This window comes from Perna viridis, chromosome 3 (assembly GCF_037379345.1).
Source record: "Perna viridis isolate PV_CMFRI_1.1 ecotype Kerala chromosome 3, ASM3737934v1, whole genome shotgun sequence".
NCBI lineage: Eukaryota > Metazoa > Mollusca > Bivalvia > Mytilida > Mytilidae > Perna > Perna viridis.
Window position 1 is genome coordinate 23232361 of NC_142447.1, and position 25781 is coordinate 23258141.

General features: G+C 31.8%; 1 protein-coding gene across 2 annotated transcripts in view; it reads left to right on the forward strand.

Moving 5' to 3' along the window:
* Window positions 1–23884, forward strand: part of LOC148621497 (ferric reductase 1-like) — a 29697-nt gene extending 5813 nt beyond the window's left edge. Inside the window, exons 1-14 of one of the 2 annotated variants that reach the window (XM_088575953.1) lie at window positions 1827–2076; window positions 7736–7879; window positions 10132–10280; window positions 10788–10879; window positions 11307–11400; window positions 12938–13141; window positions 13508–13603; window positions 16078–16249; window positions 18523–18639; window positions 19493–19608; window positions 20431–20517; window positions 21874–22030; window positions 22450–22587; window positions 23398–23884. In XM_088575953.1, coding sequence (XP_088432079.1) covers window positions 2019–2076; window positions 7736–7879; window positions 10132–10280; window positions 10788–10879; window positions 11307–11400; window positions 12938–13141; window positions 13508–13603; window positions 16078–16249; window positions 18523–18639; window positions 19493–19608; window positions 20431–20517; window positions 21874–22030; window positions 22450–22587; window positions 23398–23519 — 1746 coding nt within the window. In that variant the 5' untranslated portion in view covers window positions 1827–2018 and the 3' untranslated portion in view covers window positions 23520–23884. Of the gene's footprint in view, window positions 1–1826; window positions 2077–7735; window positions 7880–10131; window positions 10281–10787; window positions 10880–11306; window positions 11401–12937; window positions 13142–13507; window positions 13604–16077; window positions 16250–18522; window positions 18640–19492; window positions 19609–20430; window positions 20518–21873; window positions 22031–22449; window positions 22588–23397 lie in introns of those variants that run through there. The other variant, XM_088575954.1, reaches the window with a different exon arrangement.
* The last annotated feature ends 1897 nt before the right edge of the window (window positions 23885–25781 follow it).

Here is a 25781-nt window from a genome sequence, read left to right on the forward strand (position 1 = left end):
TTCTTTTTCCGCAAAACACACACTCATTGTTTGCATGACAGGACAGATTTATATGAAGGACATAGTTATATGCTGGACACAGCTACATTGATATTATGAAAACAGAAAGCTTAAAATACCGTATAGAGGGAAATTTTGGCGAGGTTCTAATTTTCGCTATATTCGCGAGGTTCGGGGAATCGCGAAATCGCGAAAAAAAAAAAGATCGCCAAATTTGAGTCCTGATATTTCACAGTTCTCTCCCATAGACCGAATCTTTCATCTACCCCCTGTATCTGTAATTTATAAATTTCAATATTATTCATTCGTCTTGTGTGTGTTATTACCAATGATCACCCAAAGGTGTGAATATATTTGACATTGGTTTATTTAGATTTTGGGAAGCACGTCCAGTTTTCTTACATTTACGAACTGAGACTTTTCGGATTCCTTAACAATATAAAAAGTAGTTGTATCGCATTTGTTTAACCCAAATTTATATTTCAAGGAACTTTGTCAGTCTTTCCAGACTTTTCTTATAAAGTCACTTTTTAAACTAAAACATTTACATTTTTTTTACAAGAAAACAATATGGTTATAAAATTTGATCCGTTACACACATTAAAAACTAGAAAAAAATTATGTTAAGTCAGTTTTGTAGTTGTCAGATTTGGAATATCCAATGTGTTTTAGTTAGTTGAACAACGATAAATACATTGGCAATAATTTATGAATGCTACATAAGATGTGTTATTCCTATGATTTATTTTTCAACCGAAAACCTTCACCTTTAACACCTTATCAATCATCTTGGGCTATCAAAATCTGTTTTTTTTCTATAATCATACATCATAGTTGAAAAGATGTTCCTTTTGGTATTTCTTATTCCAAACATTTAATTTAGATCATGCTTGTTGAAAAGCAAATTACTATGTTTTTTCTGTTTGATTTTAAAAACCATTCAAGTTACAAAAGCAAGTTATTTTTTACCGGTTGCAACGAAAAAACTACGGACAAATAACAGCTTCATTTATGGGACGAATCCTGCAAAACATGATCCAGGCCAATGTCAAAAAGAGAGAGCAAATTAAACTTCAATTAAAAATATATATAACATGTACCATTTTTTGTTTTGTTTTACTTTGTTTTGCTTTGTTTTTTTTTGTGTTTTGTTTTTTGTTTTTGTTTATTGTTGGGGTTAACTACGCATTTGTGACGGAAACAGAATAATGTGGTTCTTGTTTACTCATTCGTGCATTGAAATGGAACCAAATTATGAAGAGATTAAAAGAATTTAAATCTGGCAAATAAAATTATAAAACTTAAGCATCACAAAAACAAACTGAATACTTTTCAAATGTGCTAGTAACTGTATTTTCATTTGCTTAAGTCCATGAACATCAATATACGTCTTGAAACCACTCTTATTGTTTCTGATTGTGTGCCACCTATCAACAACAGTTCAATGAGGTTAAATTTGGAATTAACATATTCATATGAAATTCGTTATGAGTACCCTTTCAAAATTCATATCAAAACGCTTTCAGTAATTTTTGGTATTTTTTTTTATTTGAATTATGCAGTCTTGACATTAATTTGTATCCTAAATGTTAAAGTTTGGACTTTAAACTATGATACTGAAAAAAGGTAAATAAATAAAAATAAAACATTACATAATATATGTACATATGATCTTTTTATATAATATACAAATTAAGAGAACAACAACAACAACAACAAAAAAAAACCACTGAATTATTGATAACTGTCTTACATCTGAGTTATTTGCTCAGAATGATCCATCAGATTATATTATGTAGCATGTTGCATTTAAGTCTGAGCACATAAATATTGACATCGCTATCAGTGCCTGTTCACTTGACCCAATAAATCTTTGTAAGTGTGAGAACTGACTACAATTATTACTGTTGATGCTGCACACGCATATTTCCAACTACACTACTTATATATGTAGTGTTTTGTATTTATAGCCGACGGCCAAAATAAAATACACATTAAACACTGTGCTAAATCACGGGATGTATAGATTGATTGTATATATTTTTCTGTGGAATTATTGGTACCAATTCGGTTCAGGTATGCTATTTTTTGATCGATTTACACATTTAAATTTGTTTGTATTTACATATGTTTAGCAGGATTTATTTCTTATGAGGCGCTTCCATAACTTTATCAAGTCTTAAAAATGTATAAAATTGCAATAATGCTGCGTCTTAATTTTCCATCCATGAAAAGATTTGTTGTAAATTGTAAATGAACTGAAGATTAAAACTGCCCGTTATGTTATATTTTAAATTGCACTTAATATATAACAACTACTACACGAAGCTTTCTGATGAACTTTGCATAGTTTATATTATGTTTTATAAACAAAGTACATGCCGATCAGGGGCGTAGCTGCCTATACGCAAATACGCAGTTGCGTACTTTCGAAAAAAGTAACAAAAATAAAAACACACATTTTAAAGATGAAATAAAGGTTTTATGCAATGACTCACTGGGGGCCTTGAGCGACTCCCCCCCCCCCAAGACCCCTCGCCGTAATTTTGCCTAAAAAAAGGCCTAGCTACGCCCCTGTCGATTCGCAACGACATCGGGATGAAAAATAAGCCAAACGTAATGACGGTGAACTAAAACAGCATTGTGACATTATTACTGACAACATTTTAACTTCGGACATGTTTGCAAAATTGCGAACTTGGCTGCGCTTTTATATTCATTTATTTCAAAATTTATTAGTAAACAATGTAATACACTAAAATATCAAAAAAAAAAAAAAAATACTTAATATATGATTTGAAATCAAATCTTACATCAAATGTATATACTGCAGTACAGTGTTTTAGGTATGGTTTGAGTTATCTATGTAGATTCCCCTGCAAGAAAGAATGTATCCTTGTTTTAATAAGATAGTACAATTACTCTCTTCCCTTGTTTTTTTATCATGCGCCAGTAATTTCACATATCCTATGTAGGTACAACATCAGTAATAAAAACGTATCTATGTCCTTACATATAAATTGTATATAATTTATTCCTATTTCATGTCAAGTAACGTTTCCATCAATATAAATATACTGTTCGCTTCCTTGTTTCTTTATGATAATTATACTTTTGATACTGTCATGTGTGAAAAATTTAAATATTTATGACCGTTTTATCTATATGTTTTGCTTATGATGAACGGTCAATGATAATACTATCATTCATTTATTTGTTTAGACATTGGTCTTATTCGTCCAAACCGATTGACTAGTTCTTTATTCTAAACAATAAAAATAAGAAATTTCGATTTTTTCCATTCGAATTGTGTACAGTTGAGTATTAAAGATGTATTAGTCTGACAAATCAAGTTCATGATTTTTATGGTTCCCTAATAAAGTGCATGAGGATATCGTTTAAACCTCTCTGTACCTAGGTTCATGCTTAACAATGCAAGTACTCCTATAAAAAGTCTGACAAAATTGTTTTTTTTCAATGGAAGTTAACTGACAAGTTACAAGTAGAGTTTTGTTCCGTGCCACAGAAATTCAACAGAAAGACCTTAACCATGTCATTACTTTACTATATCTATTTACCATACTTATACCATTTTTTAACCTCTACATGCACTATATATAGTGTTGATGCAAAATGAACAATACTTTATTTTTGTATATTGACTTTAGTTGAATGCATGTCGTAAGGTAGACTGAAGACACAATTTAAACTGTTCTTTACGAATTCCTACTTCCACTGAATCAATATATTCTCACAGATTTTTCATTAATCAGTGAATTTTTTATTGATGATGTACTCTAGACATTATTAGGTTTTCGTCATTCCACAACGGCTTGCTAAGCAAGAATCTATATGTCAGTCTCCTTGTTTTGAATTTTATCTACTATGTTGCTCTTCTGATGAATGGTTTCATACTGATTAACACTAACAAGTTACATAACACCCAGTAATTTTTTGCTGTGCCTTTATAACTATGTGTCAAGTTTGACAATCATTTTAAACAAAATTATAAAGTAGGATATATGTTTGTGGTCTTGGAGTTTCTAGCCTAGTTAATCATATAAATCATAGGTCAAGGACTTATTTCATTTTATAGAAAATAAACCTTTCTTCTTTCATATAGAGCAAAAACAAAAACAAAAAAAAAACTTTGATCTAAGTGTTTGTGTACAGAAATCTTACGGAATAACCTACCTAAGTCCATTGCAGTAAACAATGCATCTCGATTTTCTTTGCAGAATTCCTTTATTTTTGAGTAGCTATTCTTGAAATCAATACCAAAGGTCTAGTTGACTTGGCATATTTAAGAAAGGTAATAAGAACCTTAGGATAAAGGCAAACCACATGTTGCTTTGATCTTTTTAATAAAGTAGTTCATATTTCGTTACGCTTATTAGGTTGATAAATTAAATTAGGAGTTGGATGAAAAGAAGACAAGATACACTCTAACTTTCTGTCAATAAAGAAATGAATCCCGGATTTTTTTTACCATGGGCTGGCTGTTTTACCCCGAGCGATAGTGACGTAACATTGTCAAGTTGAAATAGCGGATAACGGCCCCAGCATAGGATTAAAAATACCATGCAAAAACGATTAATTGCCGATGCACAATCAACTGCTGTTGTCATAATTGAGAGCTGTTTTGCTGTAAACACCAAAAAAGTCAAATGCACTAAAACATACAGAATCAACAGAATAGACCACATACTTTTTAAAAAGAAAAGAAAAATTGGTTAATGATCCATTACTGGTATAATAATATGAGATAAACAGATGGCTTCGATTGATATGTCAATGCCCCTCGGGGCCGATGTCAAGATATTATGCAGATAACAAGGGCAATATTAAAAAGGACATATATTGAATCATTATTATTATACAAACCAGGGAATCAAAGAAATGCTTATTTAGCACAAGGCATAGAAAAGACCTTACCTTAACAAAATCATACTGATAAATAGTACTTCAAGTCCGCAGTTGTTAAAATGTTTGAATTTCTGTTCGACAATATGTTTTTTTTTTCTAATCCTCCCGTCAGAAGTTTTATTTGTTGAATTTCATTATAATAAAAAAGGAACTAGTGTTAATTATATCAGTAAATAAGAAAATATTTGAAACGTTAAAAGATATGAAACTTTTTGACCGCTTTCATTGTGCATAACAAGTATATAATAACGTATTATAGCTAAATCAGGATAAAGTCGTTAATTTCCATTAATTCAATTCAACCATTGTAGCAGTGCAAATCATAATTCAAACTATTTAAACATAAAACATCAAAATGTATTACATCTTTTATATGATTTTGTTTCTATTGGGTAACTTTTATTTTAATGACGTCGTTGACATAATTTTATGAAATACCAAGTTTTATCTCCGTCAGATTTAGAATGTATGCCAAGATTATCAGTGCAAATCTTAATTATATGAACATAAAACATGAACGGCATGACATCTCAAGTCATAAGATATATTTTTTTAAAATTTATTTTTTGGGTCGTTGACATAACTCAGCAGTTCAGTACTTAGGAAAATTGTTCAGTTTTCATTATTCATATGTGACGAGGCTCTTTCTATAGTTTTTTTTATATTTGTAGTTTAAAACTTCTGGAATCAATGTCGCCGACAAGGCTATCATGCATGCAATTAATATAAAAATATTTACTTACTGTAATATTCTATATTTACCAGTTGTCAATTCACCATGATTGGTAAATATGAAAATACCATTTTTATTAACAATGAAAATGAAAATTTGTGTATGCTGTACAGGTTTTTCAAGAAACAATTAGGTATTTGCAGCATGAGAACAAAATACATATGAAATCTTCATGCAGAAACAAATGTGTACAAAAAGTACTCAAAACTAAAAATATAGAAATGGGTATACAAATCCAGCACCAAAAAGTTCGACCAAGTGCAGTATAAGAAATGTTGCCTCAATCTTTTAAGCTTTTGATTTTGCAATACTGAATATTTTGGTAAATAATATATGATACAAATCCGGTTAAATGAGCTTTCCGATATCTATTCAGATAATGTCTGACTTTTCCCTGGTTGTCAGCCTAAAGTTCGAAACCAAAAAAAAAAAAAAAATGGTTTTTTTTAATAGAAGCTTAAAAAAGACATTTTTATTCGCATTTACAGTGCACATTTATATACTCAAGGCCATGGAAGTTAACAATATTTCAGATATAGATAAAGCTAGGCGTGTATTTCAATTGAAAATACAATTATGTACCAATATAAATAAATGCATGTTTATCTTATTTTTTTATCACAATACTTGTATAGATGAATGATAAAATACTTCTGTCCTATACTGGTGTCCTATTGTGAAAAATCAACAAGCATTGACTCAGGTACCGTTGCTATAGGCCCTCTGTCTATTATTATTTACTTTATTTAAAAGTCAAAATATTGTGATGGTTTATTTATGTGTACATTATATTGCTTCTTGCAATATTTGTATTGCAATTATTTCAATATGACATTAAAATGATCACAGCAAGATGTATTTGGAAATCTTTAACATGACGGCGAAGTGAAAACTGTTTATTGAAGAAAAAAATTAGCTTGTAAAATTAACATTCTTGTCTCAGTTTGCAATGCGATGTGATTACTTATTTAAATAATTGCATTTTTAAAAATAAAACTACAGACCATATGCACATAAATTGTGAGCAATTATATCTCAGTAAGGTTTGGCTGTCTTTCACATTGTTCAGATTCGATTGAGGAAGAAAATTATTCATTATAAACCCAAATAAGACATCAAATTTAGGGTTCATTTAACTATTAATTAAAGTTATGTTCAATATACCTCGTCCTCGTTTAGGCAAAACAGCAGATTTAGATGTTGCCACAAAGGGAACAAAGATTAAGTGACCATTTTTGCATTATTTTTTTTTTATCTTAAGTACAGAAATGACTTTTACGTATTTTTTTTTTATTATACTTTAATCCTCTTCCATTAATTAAATACTTAACTGAGTAACTTAATTAAATACATCTTTATGTATTAGGGACGTATGTATTTTTTTGTAAATGTGCTTTGACTCTTTGCAGATACATCAAGCCTTTATGAAATATCCTCGAAAAAGTAATGCACACAAAAAAACTTTTTTTATCTATTACCAACAAAATATGTTTTGTATCTTGTTCATGTTGCTTTTACTAAGCAGCATATTTTCCGAAAATAAGACAGGAGGTGATTTATCCATGTCAAAAACCCAACTCAGTTTTTCTTGTTCAGAAACAGTTACTTATCTCATAATAAGGCTTAGTGTTTTATTTGGTCATTGCGCTTTTTAGATATGAAATTATAAAGATTGTACATGAAATTTGCACTTTGAAAGAGTTGTCGTTCTTAATTTAGTTTCATTTGGTACATTTTAGTGGGAGATAAATAAATGATTGTCTAAAAAGTACAGATCTGAATGCAGAAAAGATTATCGTTATGTGAAATTCTATGTAGATTGAAAAAGCATCGTTTGTTTGATATTTTTTACACCATGAATCACTTTACCATTGCCAGTGCCGGAATTAAAATGGACTGTTGCTTAATGTTTGTCGTTTTTCAGAATAAAAGTTTTTTAAACACGGGTAATTTGTAAGAAACAAAAGAATATATATATATATATATATATATATATATATATATATATATATATATATATATATATATATATATATATATATATATCTGGGTAATATTGCTAATTTTGATTTACAGTAACTGGATATTCAGCTGGCCCTCCCCTTAGTACATGTTTGACATTTTTCCCTAAACACAAAGGGCAAGATGCACAGTTTACAGACCCACCATACGTCATCATTATCAAAGAAGCAAATTACGCTCCCGAGCAGAATATTCATAGTAAGTAATATATTTGACTGTATCCATCTGTTTTTATTATGAAAGTATTCCAGAATCAAAATGTTGTTATCTTCACAAAACATTTCATTTGAAATATTACTACATAGAGCTTCAGAGGACATTGAATGAACAATTTGAATGTATTAGGTACATATCAGGAGCACATAATGTCACTCCCGGTTTTTTTGTGGGAGTTCATATTACATGTACTTTAAATTTATTTTGTTTTATATGTTCACTTTTGAGCCATCTTTTGATTTTAGATTCTTATTTTGGAGTATTTTAGCGGTCTTTCTAATACCCCAAAATAAATTTTGCCATATTTTATCCCGGACTTACAAAGTTTATCACGAAGCGTCCTCAAGATAACAAACACCGTATACCTTTTACCTCAAAATCGCCATATTTTACATCCGCCAAAATAAACCGCCACACGGTATTTAAATAATTTCATTGCTAAAGCAGTTTGTTTGCCTAAATTTGGCTGAATTCATCCTCAATTAAAAATTCTGTGAAAAAAGAGACATAAATACGATGAAAAATTTTAACCAAACATATTGCTTCAATATATTGCCAAGAACTCATTAGCCAAAGAGTAATCAAGGGAACCAAGGTTATAGCGGTAATCCAAAAAATGTAATCCAGGACACAGACCAGACATGGAAAACAGACATATATAGCAAAGAACATGAAGTAACTAAAATCATACATACAAAGTAACAAAAGCAACTGAGCAACTCTGACTCCACTAAAACTGGGAGCATGGACCAGGTGAGCTTTGCAATGATCTTTTGCCAACATTCAAAAGTACCGCTTGGATAATAGTGTCAACCGAAACTTTGTTGATTCTTGTACGATAAATACATGTCAAGATTGTTTGTTTGTTTGTTTGTTTGTTTGTTTGTTTTTGTTTTGATAGCTTCTGAATTTCAAGTCTATCGGAAATGACATGAAAATCAAACTGCTCATGTGTTTGTAAAAAGACAATGACAGGACACCAAAAGCAGCTGGATATTAAAGACACTTCAGACAAGCAGAAGTTCGTCTTTTAACATGTCATTCATTTTTGACAAATGGGGAAAACTTAAAATCTCCGCAAAATAAACAACTATCCTATCCTATATTGAATAATATCCAAGTTAATCAGGTGTATGGAGTTTTTATCTAACGACCCACTGTGCTAAAAGCTGCGACCACTACACCAATACAGTCTGGAAAATGGATACTAACCGATATTTAGTGTCCGTTTTCAGTATAAAAGCCCAATCTATATATATATTCTTTACCTTCCAATGAGCTCCACAACGGATGTCTTAAAAGAAGTAGTGATGTTTTCATACTTCAGGTGTTTTTGAGTTCAGTTTAGATGTAGTTCGTTCTCCTAGCTCATTATATACTTCAGTGCAAATACTATGAAAGCTTTTTTATTAGTGTTATCTGTCCAAGGTGAGTAATATTTTAGAAGAGAAAATAATATTTCGGAGTCCTTTTGTGACCCATAATGACATAATTGACATAATATTGAAATGCGTGATGAGTAAATTATAAGACATGGCTTTTCAAATATTGCCTTATTATCAGCCCTTCACTGATAACGTCCAATGTGCTTATTTTTTTTATCGTGTTCTGTTAGTTAGCAATGATGGTTCGTCCCCTGTACATTCCTCGTCACTAAATTATTCTAATTGAAGTACTGACTTATTTGGTAACAAATGAAAAAATATTAGTCAATTTATTTTTGTGCAATGATAAATTACGTATGTCGCCTGTCGAAACCTTTAGAGCTGAAGAAAATCCCCATTATCACACTTTTTAATTCAGTGAATCGTTTTTAGGACGACGTAAGAATTTTGGTCTTTAATCTAGTTATATTCTTTCAAGAAATAATGTGTTTTAGATCAAATGGTTCTTACCCAATATGGCAAATATGGCTTGGCTTGATATGAAATGATTGTTTTGAAATGACGTACGTCAAACCATCTATATACTAAAGACATATTTTATTCATGATTTCGTACTCAGCGGTTGTCTTGCAGAAAAATAAATTTTAAAGGGTAAAGTAATTTACCGTACAAATAATCAATAAAATGTGGATTAGGGGAGATTATTTGGTGTCATCCGTAGTGAAAATGAGTGTTCGAGAGCTCACAAACATTCGGTGTCTAAGCCATAATAAAACAAAATTGTAAAAAAATTATAGAACATGTTTATATTGATTTTATTATTACGCTATTCATTCTCTTTTTTTTCAGTTAACGTTCGAGGAATAGCTGGTCACACTCTGATGGGCATTCAAATTGCTTTTCATAGAAATAAAGGCGATACTGAAGAATTTTTTGGAGAGTTCGTAGAATTCCCTGCGGAAAAAGTGAAAGCCTTAGACTGCATTGACGGTAAAAGAGTACGTAAGAGTTTTTAATAGTAATTGTTAGAAAATATTAGATAAGACAAAATTGACGATATATCACTTATGATTAACCAAAAACTACTTTAAGAACACTGGGAAGATCAGCAGAAATAGTTTCTACAGAATAGTAGAAATGTTTTGTTTCAATTTCCTGTGTGATTGAAGAAGGTTGAAATAAGTACTCATAGGATCCTTGTAAATACATAAGTATAAAGTAGTTAACTATCAACTACATTACTTCAAAAAAGAACTCCGCAACTCCTAGAGAATGAAACATGAATTCATTAAGCCGTAATAATCATAAAAGACCAGCGACTGTATATTTCTTGTGTATAAACCTTCATGCATATAAATTGTCATATCTAATGGAAACAATGGAATACCTGATGTATCTAAATATATATTTTTAAGTTCTTCCGTCCTTAGTATCAAAACTGTAACTGTCAAATTGTTTTTATTGTGAAAATGTCATAAGCGTTGACGTTTCTATATTATATCTAGAATATGATTGGCCATTATAATAGTGACGTTGTAAATGAAGTTAATGTTACATGGAGGGCACCAGACGTAAATGAAGGCAATCTCACCATGTTGTGAGTATATAAACATGTTTTGTTTTAGTTTAATGCTTTTCAGTCGAAGGAACACTGAATATTTCATTTTGCAAATTTTGCATATACTTTCCAGTGTACAAGTAGCATTTATCTGTTTTTGGCTTAACGATAGCTAAATTCATAAATCACTTGTTTTCAAATTATTTTTCGAGATTTTAGTACTATTTCCGATTATGAATTTGGAAAAAGATGGTTTGGTAATACAACGGCACTGACAACTTGAACTTACACGGAAAACAGGTATTCTACATAAGCTATCATGGTCAATTAGTTACATCTAAGTTTTTTTTTCTAATACCGGAAACATATAGATTACGTTGCTTTTGCTAGAAGTTTGCTTATATTTTAACTATAACAGAATTGCATCTATGAGTATTGTTGCTTACGAATTGTGTTTATTTTCTAGTACCTCAATTGTCGAAAACTTCAGCAACTTCTGGATTAACATAAAGAATCTTTTGCCTTCTTCAATTGACGTTCCACATACTCCAGTTCCACAGGTAAATAAGGCAATGAAATTGTGAATATTACGAACCAAAGCATACATTATAATACATTGTATCACTACAGAAGAAACGGTAAACATCATAAGTGACCGATCTCTATTTACGCATCTTTGAAAGGTACGTTGTAGCAGCATATATTAGAATGTAATCCAAGATATCAATCATTTAATATAATCTGATTACTAAAAAGTACAAAATAGACAAACTAAAATGATAAATAAAGATATGATTTTCTATGATTATAAGTATGCAGTAGTCATCTATCAACTACATGACTTAAAAAAAGAACTCCGCAACTCCTAGAGAATGAGACATGTATTCATTAAGCTGTAGTAATTATAAAAGATCAGCGACTCTATATTTCGTGTGTATAAATCTTAATAAATATAAATTGCCATATCTAATGGAAACAATTGAAGACTTGTTGTATCTAAATATATTTGTTACAATTTGAGTGCCCATCAGAGTGTGACCAGCTATTCTTCCAAAATTAACTAAAAAAAAAAAAAAAAAAAAGACAATGAATAGCGTAATAATGAAATCAATACGTAATATTGTGCTTCTTCACTTGCTGACCTATTCCTTCACTCTTATGAGGCTGACTTTATAGCTGATCTGATCCGAACAAAAGAATATCTTTTAATCTCAGTTTCCGCTATGTAGATGACGCATTATCTTTAAATAATCCTAATTTCGGGGATTTGATACAACGCATCTACCCCAAAGAACTTGAGATAAAGGATACTACAGACACTGTAGTCGGCATCATATCTTGACCTACACTTAGAAATGGTAAAGGAACACTATTGACCAAACTTGAGGAAAAACGTGATGACTTTTCATTCAGAATTGTCAACTTTCCTTTCCTCTGTGGCAACATCCCTTCAGCACCTGCGTATGAATTGTTCATATCACAACTCATACGTTATGCCAGAGCTTGCCGAAACTATGCAGACATTTTGTATCGCGCTAGAACTCTAACAAATAGGCTTCTAATACAGAGTTATGTTGCTACAAGATTAAAGGCATCACTACAGAAGTTTTATGGTCGTCATCATGAACTCGTGAATCGTTATGGTGTATCAATCTGCACCATGAAAACTGATTTATTCAGCGGGTCATAGTTTTTCATTTCCTCGTTTGTCTATGACGGACTTGACTTGACATATTTTTTTACATGATACGATTAGTAAAAGGATGACTGAGTATTTCATAGAGCCATCATTAAACATTTTTATCTTCATGTTTTTAAATTTTAATTTCAAATGAATTTGAAGTAGCATTACCTTAAAAGAATAAAGGACTGAATAGGCGTATTAATACGTTGACCTAAATTTTACCCCTCATTAACAAACCATAACACAAACATTGGATATGTTTGTCTGAACCTGAGGGTACAGATATCCTTATGCAAACTAAACTTCTTAGTTGACAAAACGAGAATCATTAATCAGAAGTACCCAAATAATATAATCGCATGCAATCACAAGGCAAACTGGATAATAAGTATAACATTATGCATCTTCAAAAGGTCAGTAGTTCAGTGGGTGTGCAGATACAGTTTGACGGTTGTGGGCAAACACACGGCTGTTTCCTTTACCCTGCTTATTGTACAGACTGGAACTGTGACGTCGGAGTCACTTATAGAGATGAAGGGAATAGAACAAGGTTTCAGATATTTGCCAAGCAAGTAGAAGGTTATGTTTCAGTTGGATTTTCTGAAGACAGGTGGATGGTTGGTATTCTTGCCTAAAATGAAGTTTTTATACAACAGCAAAAACATATGATATAACACGACAATTATAATGACGTAACAACCTCTCCCTTTTGAGAAACAAAGCAGAGAAAACATGTTCCATTCCTATGTTCCATTCCTTATCAGATGATGTCTTGAAAATAATGCTACTATTGACACATGGTCTTGTGGCAGTTTAGATACATCAAAATCCAAGTTCATGAAAATAGGATATGATCTACATACACAATGAACGAACATAATACGATACAATCACGTACAACACTGAAGATGTGTTAAACTAGCTATAGATATAACAATGATAATTAAGTTCATGATTAATTGTAGTGTGTCTCTTATTTTCAGGGAACAGACCATACAATTTCATGCACAGTTAAAGATGGAGAATATACAGTACAACATGGGTATAATCCAAAATTGTTTAATTATAGACAGTATAAGGTATGTCGTTAAATCAATAAAGAAAGAATATACAATAGTATGAAGTAGAATACGGTTAATTGATGGATATTCTTTATAGAATCGTTTGACATTTCCGTCCTCAATCAAGTCATAAATGTATTCAATTACAACGTAGTTATAGAAATAATCTTATTTGAATCTTAAGAGCGTAACCTTTGTATCTCTATAAAATTCTGACATTTTTACGCTATCATTTCATGTGTTACAGCGTATATATGCAATACATATTCAGTGTCCTAGCATATCGGAAATATGGGTATGAGGCTTAGAAGTGGGGGTTAGTGTCCTAGCATATTGGAGATATGGGTATGAAGCTAAGGAATGGGGGTTTTGCGAGGCTTTACCCCCGTTTCGCGCCAAGTAACCCATACTTCCGATATGCTAGGACACTGGTTGTGTATTGTGTTTATCCTGCAAATAAAAACAAATATTGGTTGTAGTCTATTCTATGTAAAATTGCAATTTTACGTGGTTAACCAAAAGTACCCTATTGAGCCTCTAACGACGCAGCGCAAAGTAATATCTTAGCGACAGTATGGCTATGCAAATCCGTGCGAGTCTGCCAATTCATTTTAAAATAATACATTCGGAAGAACATGCTTTCTGTATTTGTAACCTCAATATTTTTTTTATAAATGTAAATGACTTTAAAAGTATTTTGAAAAATACTTTCTGTGCAATTCCAAGCCGAAAAATGATTCTTATATAATACGGTTGCAGGGCTGAGTTATGTCTTTTCTGAAGAAATTCTGTAATGAGTTCATAAATTGATGATTTATTTTGAACTTTATATCGTGAAAACCACATATCACAATAATATAAATGAAAAAAGGTAACTGTTTCACACTTGGATAAAAATGTCAACAAGTCTTATCAAACGCTTTTACTATATCATGACGTCACGAAACAAGGCATTCATGCATGGAATTCGGCGCCGGATGCATGTAAACATTAAGATTCTTCATGTTCAACGTCGGCGACGAGTCAATGTTAAATTGCAATACAGGCTCTGTTTCACTGTCGGAAGACATTTGTGGATGACTACCGGTCGTCTGCAGTGGAATGTGGGACGAGAGGGATAGACCAGCATAGGGTTACAAAATTACTCAGGCGTCATTTATTTATACAACAGTCATCAAATAAAAACAAGTCACGATTACAATATTCAAAATATTTATTTCAAATGAGGAGAAATATTACAGGCAAAAAACGTACAAAATGTATGACAGATATTCTCAGCGACATCGACACGGAGTCCGCCATATTGTTTACAGTTTCCAAGGCAAAAAGTAGTTCCCACGTTATTCTAAATATAACTGCCCAATATCGATTTCCAATATTGGACATGCAATATTGGCACAAAATGCGTCCTTTGCAGGATAAATTATAGCGTTGTCCACCCATTCGTCTATCCGTTGTTCACATTTCGTACAGTAACCAAAGTACAAACTCCCACCAACTTTCTTATAACTTAAGATATTTATTCTGTTAAATTGATTTTTTAAAAATTTTGATTCAATGATTTTAGAGTTATGATACTTTATTCATACAAAGAATTGAGGCGATTTCGTGTTTTCAACCACGTCAAACGCAATTTATGTATCTTTTACAAATTGTTTATTTCTTTTCATGTAAGCTTCCTTTTTACTTTTGTATATTTTCTTTTTCTTCAAGTTAAAGGATTTCATTAAAAAAGGAGTGGATTTTTACTGTTCGCACAATAACTGATTGGAAAACGCTTCCTATAATATAAATGAAACTTGATTAGTCAATGATGTCCTGTACCTTCTATACCTTCCATAAAATGTATTTGAACCGATTTATCTGGTGGTGGAGTACTGTTTTAGGGTTAAGAAGTGGCCAAGGACGAACTACAAGTGGACGCATCAAGTGCTGTTGTGTTATGTTTTGTTTCAAATATCTTCTTTTTTTTCTTTGTTTCTTTCATCACTTGATGACTTGATCTTTTATAATGTATCTCTTTGTTGTTGTTCTGTTTGTTGTTTTTTGTTTTGGCGGGAAGAGGAACGAAGGCTTTGGCTGTGTTTAAGGTATTGGTTTCATGTATGTTATTAATATTTTTAATGCTCTTCGTCAATTTAAGTGAATTAAACAAAACTTCTAAAATTCTTAGCAAAATCAAAGAGACCTTGATTAGAACCCCCAAAATATAAATGAAATTATTTGATCTGGAGACAAAGACTTGACCACAAAACAGACAACAAAAAATTACAAAAAAGAGTACACAAATAACCAAAGAAGAAATGAGTAACCCGGACACAAATAAGAGAGTAAGCAGCCTATGCTTGTCTAGTAATTCCCACCGAGATGCTCATATGTGATGGCAAGTCTGCGTTGAGCTGAAAGCAGTGTTGAAAACAAAGCTGGCAGTTATTGTTATGTCAGGCAGCGAAACATTTTCTTTATTATTTTTGCACTGATTCCCTTTTCAGAAAGACGACTTACAAGATATGATCGTTGCTCAACATGATGGATATCTGAAGTGCGAGTTCACAAGACCAAAGGTCATGAGTGTCGTTAATATGTTTGATCCAGACGAGCGATTGACTTTCGATCTTGACCGAGACTATTACGTAATGGTTGCATGGGGACCGATAAAACGTGGTAAGATACTAATAACTGTTATTTTACCAATCTCCTACGCAAAAGTAATTCGTCCTCTTTTCATAGTTTTAACACCTCTGCAATATCTAGTGTTTAACCGTACAAATTATACAAATTGCTACATCATCGGAAAAAAGGTTTTCTGTTTCTTAATGATTATGGATCATGCTTTCTGGAAATTTGTTCATTCTGGGTAGGAGAAGTAATATGCTATCGGAATGATACATACTAAATCATAAAGCGGCTATCACACTTTCGGAGGTGATTGATAAAGTATTCAGTTCAATTAAGTCTGAATTTATTTCACGTCCGCATGTTCCCACTGATGGTATCCTTTGTATTTGAGGTATTGTAAGGAGTGGAAAGAATGGATATATATTTTTTTCTTAAAGGCGAATGTAAGTGAGCTAGATCATAATTAAAGATATTTTTGTTCAAGTTAAATCCGATAAATTTCAGTATTTACTTGTAACAAACATGGACAGAAACACCTGTTAAGCCATATTGGAGTAATTGCCCTTTCTGGATGTTTTTTTCGCTATTTTCAATATTATTTTTTTTCAAAAATCTTCTCCTCTTACAGTTTTTGAACAATTAGAACCAAACTTAATAGGAATGTTCTTACGATTTTTGACTAAAACTAATATTCGGATTTTTTATCTGTGTAAAACGATGCCGCCAATACTAAAATAGAACAGACATGGGGTCAGACAGAAGCCGTTAAGTTAAACAAAATTTTGACACGAAGTCAAAGTGATCAGCATTATGCAATCTATTTGAGGTCATTTTTTTTAAATATGAGTAGATATGTTGGAATAATAAGCTTTTTCATACGTTTTTGTTTCTTTGTTTTTGTTGTTTTTTGTTTTGCTAATTTTTTATGTTATTACTCTCGAATTCAATGAAAGTTGATATGATTATAGGTATTGATGTTAGGATTAGGAATTTTTATCGAGAAAAATCATTTTACATAAATACAATGTGGATACTTTGGTTTAAACCACATCTTAAAAAAGCTTTAGCTGATAGTAAGACATGCAATAAAGTAAACTACACACAAATAGAAGGTTACCAAACATTTCATCAAGATCTGAGATGTACAACGGTTCTTTGAACAACCGTATTCCATGTTCTGCAACTCGGCGGGTGTTTCTAGAAAAGCAGAGGACGCTAACCCTATCGGTGCACCTGGTCCGTGCTCCCAGTTTTTAGTGAAGTCCGAGTTGCTCATTTGGTTTTGCTACTTTGTATGTCTGATTTTATCTTCTTTGTTGTGTAAGTCTGTTTTCCATGTCTGGCCTTTGTCCCATTCTTTTGATTACCGCTATAACCTTAGTTCTCTTGATTACTCTGTAATGATATCCGTCATTTCGGTCATACATTATAAATGACATTACATAAAAAAGCTGTAAACAATATTTTTTTATAGAATGGACAGTGACTAGGACTGGCTAGGTGGTTGCAAATGTTATCATATGTGCCCGTGTTGTTACATTGTAGTCTTAAGCTTAACCCAAATATTTAAATATATTATCATTTATTGACCAGTTCAACTTTACTTTTTTATAGATGATCTGATAAGTTTTAGTATTTCAATAAAAAAAAAACATAGTTCACTACACTTGATCTCGAGTTAATATTTTACGTAGGAAATTTTCAGTCTGTTATGTGAGTTGAAATTCTTTACAGCAAAAACACACCTAACTTTCTTTCATACTTTAATACGAAAATGTATGGTCATTGAACTTTTGTTTTTGTTATTTAAAAGAGAAAAAAAAAAAACGCACAATACTTCGTTTTAGAGAGTAAATAAAAGAACTAAAATTCATTCGAGCGGAAATCAAAAGAATATATTCAAAGAATAGAGACTAGAGAGAAATGAAACACACCGAACATAGAATATGTACACGTACAAAGAAAAAAAGTAAATGAGCTATCCAACTCCACTAAAAACTTGAAGCATGGACCAGGTGCACCGGTGGGTTGAACATCCTCTGGCGCAGATGGATACAGCATAACGACCCACGACAAAAATAATGTTTAATCCTTAAATTTTATACAAACATTAATTTGATTTTTTATACAATAAAGATATAAAAAGAGGTGTTCACATCACATTAGAAATGTTTTGCTTGTTTAAAATAGATATCTCTATGTAAATCTGCAAAAATATCAAAAAGATGTTCAGCGCACTGGGTAAGAACTTACGCAATAACTATCAACCGCCTCTTATATGTATACATTCAATCTTCAAATATTCATTTTCTTTGTAGGATCTCCTGCTATATCACACCATGTTGAATTGCCTGTAACTACAGATTCAAAAGTGAACTTTAAATCCGCGTTAATTTATAGGGGATCTGCTCTACCACAAGTGACACAAGTGCATGGTCAGTATGTTTGATAGACCCACCTTGCTATTATATTGACTTCACAGCAAAGCATTCGAATTTAGTTTTTACTTAAGTAGCACCCCAGCTAAGAATAATGCAAAATGTGATACATGGTCGGAAGGCCTACATATTTTTATTGTTGATATTTTCATTAAAAAATTCTTTCATATAACCCATGGTCAGGTGAGATAAATATTGCATAAAATTTACTGTAGGATTAAAAATTTAAGAGATAAATCACAGTAAAATACCATAGTGAATGATCTACTAAGAGGGGACATATCGAAATGAATAATTATACATTTCATGATATAGACATAAAGAGCAACTTAATTACAGTAATAAAAATGTGTAGGCTCTTTTGGGGTATATCGCGTTTTACGGAATTTGCATGATTCTTACAAGACTGCTTCTTTATATGCTTTTGTTGGAATTTGAAGTTTGCTGGACAAAAATCATCTGGCATATAACAGACTCTTTATTTTTTTTTCTAAAGAAACCTTATATTTGATTTTTTATACGATTCTGTTAAGTTTCTAAACACCCAATACCTGAGTTGACAACACATTTCAATGTTTATACTTTAATATCATGTTTTTAATAATGTATATAAAAATGTTTTTTCGTGCAAACCAAGTCTATGAAAGTTTTTAGAATTTTACCCTGATATTGACATTTGTTATATGGGCCTTCTGTTCACTTTTTCTTTTGACTTTTGCCTAGAATTGATCAGTTCGGTGATTTCGTTTTTACCCGTCATTTATCATATCTTCCATTATCACATGATTTCAGAGAATACTATACTAAATATGTATTTAGGCTTTAGAATATTCTTTATGTTCGTTTCTAGCTCTGTTGATGCTAATTGCATGGATAGTGTTTACTGGTTTGGCTACAACAGTTGCAAGATATTTCAAATCTAGTTTCGGGGAAAAGACGTTAATTGGTGCTAAGCTTTGGTTTCAGGTAATACATTTTTACTGTTAATATTGGACTTCACTGACCCGTTTTAGTATTTTAGGCTAAATGATGGGACAACAGTAAATAATGGACAATGTCTACCTTCATTCGTTGCGAATTAATTACGATTCTAATTTCAATTATAATTATTTCCTTCTAAATTCACGAGAAAATGTGTTTTTGTACTCCAACTGATAGTTATAAAGTATTGCATATTTAGACTTAAACCTATGAGACGAGGTTTCCGTTCTGTATTATTCAAAATAATACTACGCGTTTATTTTGAATAACGTTTTAATGACAACTTGGCGATTTGTTTTTAATATCAGGTATTAAATTGCTTAAATCACCACTAAATGTGGGTCTTGAATGTTTTTGTGAAATTATTACCTAACTAATAATGTCGTCAAACCTTAATGTTGTTTGATTTGGTTTATGTTTTAAGTGGAAAAGTTAAAAACATGCATCAAGCTGCTCCTAATTATAAATTGTAATGACGATGAGATAGGTCATGTTTTGTTTCAAATTTTGCATTTTTGAGTGAAGAATTTGTATGATACCCAAAAGTTCCTCGTTTGTAGAAGAGACGAGTCTGTGTGTCCCAAACCAGCTTACGAGTATATAATATATCCTAGATTGTATTGTGGGTTTTTTAGTCACTATTATTGTGTGATTGTTTATTTTTTTTTGCGTCCATTTGCCCAGCATCTTCATTTTAGTTTTCATTTAGTTATAATAATAAACGAAATTTGAAGTAAAAATATATTTTGAAAAGCGTTCATCGTTTTGTATAACAATATTTACATATTTAAATGTTTTCATATTCAGCTTCACAGAACTAGTGCAATATTGGCAGCATTGTGTACTGCTGTCTCATTCGTTATTATTTTTGTGAAAGTTGATGGATTTACAAAGGTAATTGGTGTCAATTATTATTGGAGTCTTTTTATACAAACGATAAAGAAAGAGTAATCAAGGGAACCAAGGTTATAGAGGTAATCAAAAGAATGTAATCCAGGGACAAAGACCCGACATGGAAAACAGACATACACAACAAAGAACATACAGTAACTAAAATTATACATATAAAGTAACAAAAGCAAATGAGCAATTCGGACTCCACTAAAAACTGGGAGCATGGACCATGTGCACCGGTAGGGTAAGCGTCCTCTGCTTTTCTAGAAACACCCGCCGAGTTGCTCATAAAAAGTCCGGGGTAGACAAACGAGGAAAGGAAAACTATGACCCGTTGAAAAAATCAGTTTTAATGGTGCAGATGGATACACCATAACGATCCACAAGTTCATGATGACGACCATAGAACTTCTGTAGTAAAGAAACACCAACACAAAAAAGACGATCACTCAATGATTTAATATATAGATTGGCCAAAATTTGGCCAGTATAGGACAAAGAATATGCAATGCCAAAGAAACAAACGAAAGAGAAATAAATGGCAAAACTTATGATTATTTATATAACTTACAAAGAACATATCACAAAACACAAAAAAGAATCAAAACTTATACAAAGGAAAACAAATAAAGGACAAATATTATGCAATTAAAAGTACAGAGAGCCAAGCTAAACGCAGCCGCAGACGTTCATTTCCTTTCTTATTAACCGCTGCAGACAAGCTTTTCGAAATTCTCGGACATTATTCAAATTGCTTTACTTTAATGATCAGTATAAAAAGTAAAAAAGAATATCATTTGGTTATGTACTGGAACTGGTAAATAAGAAATTATTATACTTTCAAATATATTTTATTGTATCCCAAAGTAATATTTACTACAAAGAGACACCAAGTGTAATTATACAATTAATTCCCATATTGCGCTAATGCAAAATTACGCTCTATCAATTACGTCTTGATAGCAGAAACGAAAAATAAATATTTGAATTATATTTCCTTTCCATACAGAGAAAGAATTATTACATGAATAATTAAAGAAACTATCTATCGAAGTATAAACATATATTGCATTCGTGCTCGTGCTATACATTATACTTCTTGCGACAATATTTTCCAAATTTCAAACAAAAAAAAACCGTTATCATATGCAAAGTGTATTAAGAAAGATTTTGTGAAAATAGTTTAAATTAAAAAAAATAGCTATTTTAAATTAACTATTATTGTTAACGACAAAAAGATTCTTTTAACATTCATTGTCAGTTACTCGAATTTTTATCAATTTTCTTCATTTAAGACACGATGATATATAAACTCTTATCTGGTTCCAAGCATTTAAACATTTGTTAACAATGCAGGTTGCTGGTTTACATGCCTATTTTGGAATTGCACTTATGACAACAACCTCAATGCAGATAATAAGCGGACTACTCAGGCCGAAACCGTCATCGAAAGTTAGACCACTTTTTAACTGGGGACATTGGATACTTGGAAAGTTGTCACATATTTTGGCAGGTAAACATTTTTGGATGTGGTTAGCCTGTTTATGAAATTGTGTCAATAGAATTATCTCGAATTATAACCATAGATGTAATCATGTTAAATCTTACGCTTGAAGGTAGAAATTTCCTCTCTTTGTTTATTTAGTGTAATGTTTGTCTTCTATTCTTGATACTTAGGTCTTATTTGGGTCAGTTTTTTCCCCATTGTTTCAACATTATATCAAATTTAGATTTTTCAATATAGTGTTACAATTTAATCAGTGACCAAATTTCGTTTGATACAAGGGCAGAGACAGAGAACACTCTATAAAGTTATAAACTTAAAAAAAAATAATATAACAGCAGTTACTGATTTACCAATTTAAAGCCACATATCTCATCTGAAATCATATGAATATGCAAAATTATAAAGGTCTTTAATTTGGTTTGCAGCTGTTGCCATTTTCCTTGCCTTTAACATAAAGCTGATTCCAAAGACGCAATCAAAATTTGGAGTAATTATTTCCAGTATATGGGTTGCATGCCAGATTTTATGGGAAGCATTTTATGAACTTCGACATATAAGAAGAGGTTAGTTATACAAACCGTTCTTTAAAAAAAATTATGTACTCATGTTCCTCCATATATAGAAATTTGATCGCACAGATAAAATCAAACTTTCAAGTTGTGGCAATATATGGCTGTAAGTCAGAAAGAAGACAGCAATAAATGTCTTACCCTGAAATACGGAAGACCGGTAGTGCTATGACTTCTTTCACATTTCCCGATTGATGTAAAGGCATTACTCAGTTTTACCTTGTCATTCTTCAATTCCAACTTGATATTTCTCACTTCCAAGTGGACATTCTCATTTCCAAGTTGGCATTTCGCAGTTCCAAGTTGTCATTTCACAGTTCCAATTTGGAACCGAGAAATGTCAGGGTACAACTGCAAAATGTTTCGCATCAATCCGGAAATGTGAAGTCATAGCTCTACTTGTCTTTTGTACATGGCACAACCGGTCTCTCGTATTGAAGTATTCATTTTAAAATGTACTTAAAATGTTTAAATTACTTGGAGTGTGTAGTAATGCTATATTCAGATTTCTCAATGATTTGCTTGGTAGGTCAAATGTAAAATACAGTTCTACAGATTAAAATTTGAAAAGAATATGTTTAGAGGGAAGTCTTACATATTTCTGCTGGTAGCACATAACAATGTGGCGATGCATAAGCAACAAACGAATTTAAATTTTTATATTACAATTTTAAAATTTGTTTTGACAAAATGAATCATGTAATCGACTTACAAGCAGGCAGTCGGCGTTCATGATTTTGAATATGTTTGAGTGTGTGTGAGAATGTATCTATTTTTTGTACAAACGCTTATTGTTATTTTCAGGAAAATCGGAGAAAAACGGTTCGGAGTCTTTGCAGAAAGCAGATGTAGTTTTAATGATTATATACATTGTAAATTTGATTCTTATCTTAGCCTTGTCAGTTATGGCAATTTATTTCTTTTGATCAATGTATACATATTTGAACAGAAGAAAAGACATGAAAAGAACAAATTGCAGTATTGTGTATAAATAGAAGCGTAAAGTAGATGTCCTGTTATCAGTTTTGTCAGAAATAACACTTAAGGTGTACATTAAGACTATTGAACAATATTTGACTGATCTTATTCAATGTATACCATATTCTATTCATTTAGTGTAAGACTTCAATTAATTTAGTATACATTTTGTGTAAGATTTCAATTAATTTAGTATACATTTTGTGTAAGATTTCAATTCATTTTGATAGGGCACATTTGATAGTATATATCATTGTTTTCCTTGTGTATTGCTGTTCACGATATTTTATGTTTGAAATAAATTTGAGAAGAATTAACGGTTTATTATTTTACAAACAAACAGAACAATATTTGTCCGTGTATTATGATAGAGATAATATTAGGAGAATATGTTCTACATTCTACTCTCATCTCATCCTCCCTTGAAATATTGGTATTTGGTAAGTAACTGTGCATCTGTGATAAGAACTATCAGTTTCCGTCCACCGCAGCATTCCTTTAGCCTCAATGTATGAACTTTATCACAGTTGATATGTAATGCAAGAGTATTACATATATATACGGATTTGTGTATACTTTTTCCTTGTACCATAGCTCATTGTATAACGTGATATTCTATTCGCATTTACATTGCAAATAAAATCAGTTTATAAAGTATTACAGTTCATATCAGTAATTAAGGTTGTTTTCGTTACGAAGTGGGAAGATTTTTTTTTCAATTATTGACTATAAGTTCCAAAATTAACAGTAATACAAAAGGGAATCCTCGCGAAACGAAGTGATCGATTCCCTTTTAACGTTAGGTAACGATGATATTGTGTACGATGAATAATCAAAAGTGTGAGCAATTAAATAAATAGTTTAGTAAAATTTCAGCAATTTATGATGTCGGTGTAGTGTAATCAAAATCGGTGCAAAAACTGCCAATCTTCTGAACAACATACAAATAACGGATAATGAAATCAATCAGATTCTTGATCCTAATAAAGCTACTGACCATGGTCAAGATAAACCGGTCATCGTATGCTTAAGGAAGTGGACCTGGGGTAAGGTACATAACTCATAAAATCAGTGATATGTTTGTATCAAATTCAATTCCACTAAAGTCTTTCAAGCTTTCATTTGAAACAGAATGAAATCAGTCAAAGTTACTTCTATGCTTACATAAAATCGATGTAAAATGCTGAATACAAACGTTCCAATGATTCGTGAAAGCTGTGTCCATTACCCTAGGTCTGCCTCCTTAAAATATACTATAAATTATATCCCACAATTGGTATACATTATGTAGATATATGTTTGTTTGTTTGTTGGGGTTTAACGTCCGAGCAGCAATATTGCAGCTATATTCAGACGATGAACATGAAATTGATGATAAAATGAACAAGAAAAGGGATGGGACAAGAGGACAATGGGGTCGACAAATTTTGATTGCCACTGGAAATAGGGAGTAGTGGGTAGGGTCGGGCAATTTAGCCTCCTGTGGCGGAGCCCTATGGTTCCTACTCCGGGAGAATACCACAGTAGGGTTCTTTAACGTGCGAGGAACGTGGCATCTTTCTCAACACGGTGCTCCACTATGGTTTGCGGTCAGGTTTTCCGTATTATAGCCAGACAACCCAAGCATGTAACACGCCAGGGATACTCCATTCCATCACCTGGGGCACACATCCCAGTTGCTCTGTGGGCAGAGCGCCCTAGCCACCGGCCAGGGTTCTGAGCACTGTTTAGTCGCCTTTTACGACAAGCTTAGCGCTGCTGCAGGTCTATTCTTTTGACACCCTGACCTGCACATACACCTGCCAAAAAATTGATGACATATATTCAATGACGGAAAGGCTTCCCTTTAAATATTAAATCGCTGTTTAGTAACATAGAAGATGAGTTATTGGAGCGCGTCATTTATGAACTTATGCATAACCCTTTGATGAATAACTCTTTTCTGTTTAAGTGCCTAACGGGTTTTTTGCCAAAACGCTCAACCGTACAGCAGCTATTTGAAATCTAATACATTATTTTTATTCATCAGAGAAGAATCAAACCTGTTAATTTACATTTTGTGAATTTCTAAAGATTGAGTTTTATATATAGGTCTTTTGCACAATTCAACGCATTTGGAAAAAAAAGAAATGTCAACAACTTAATCACAGATTATTTTTATTACTGGTTCGCGAATTTGTAAAACTTGATTAAAATCATATTATTTAAAA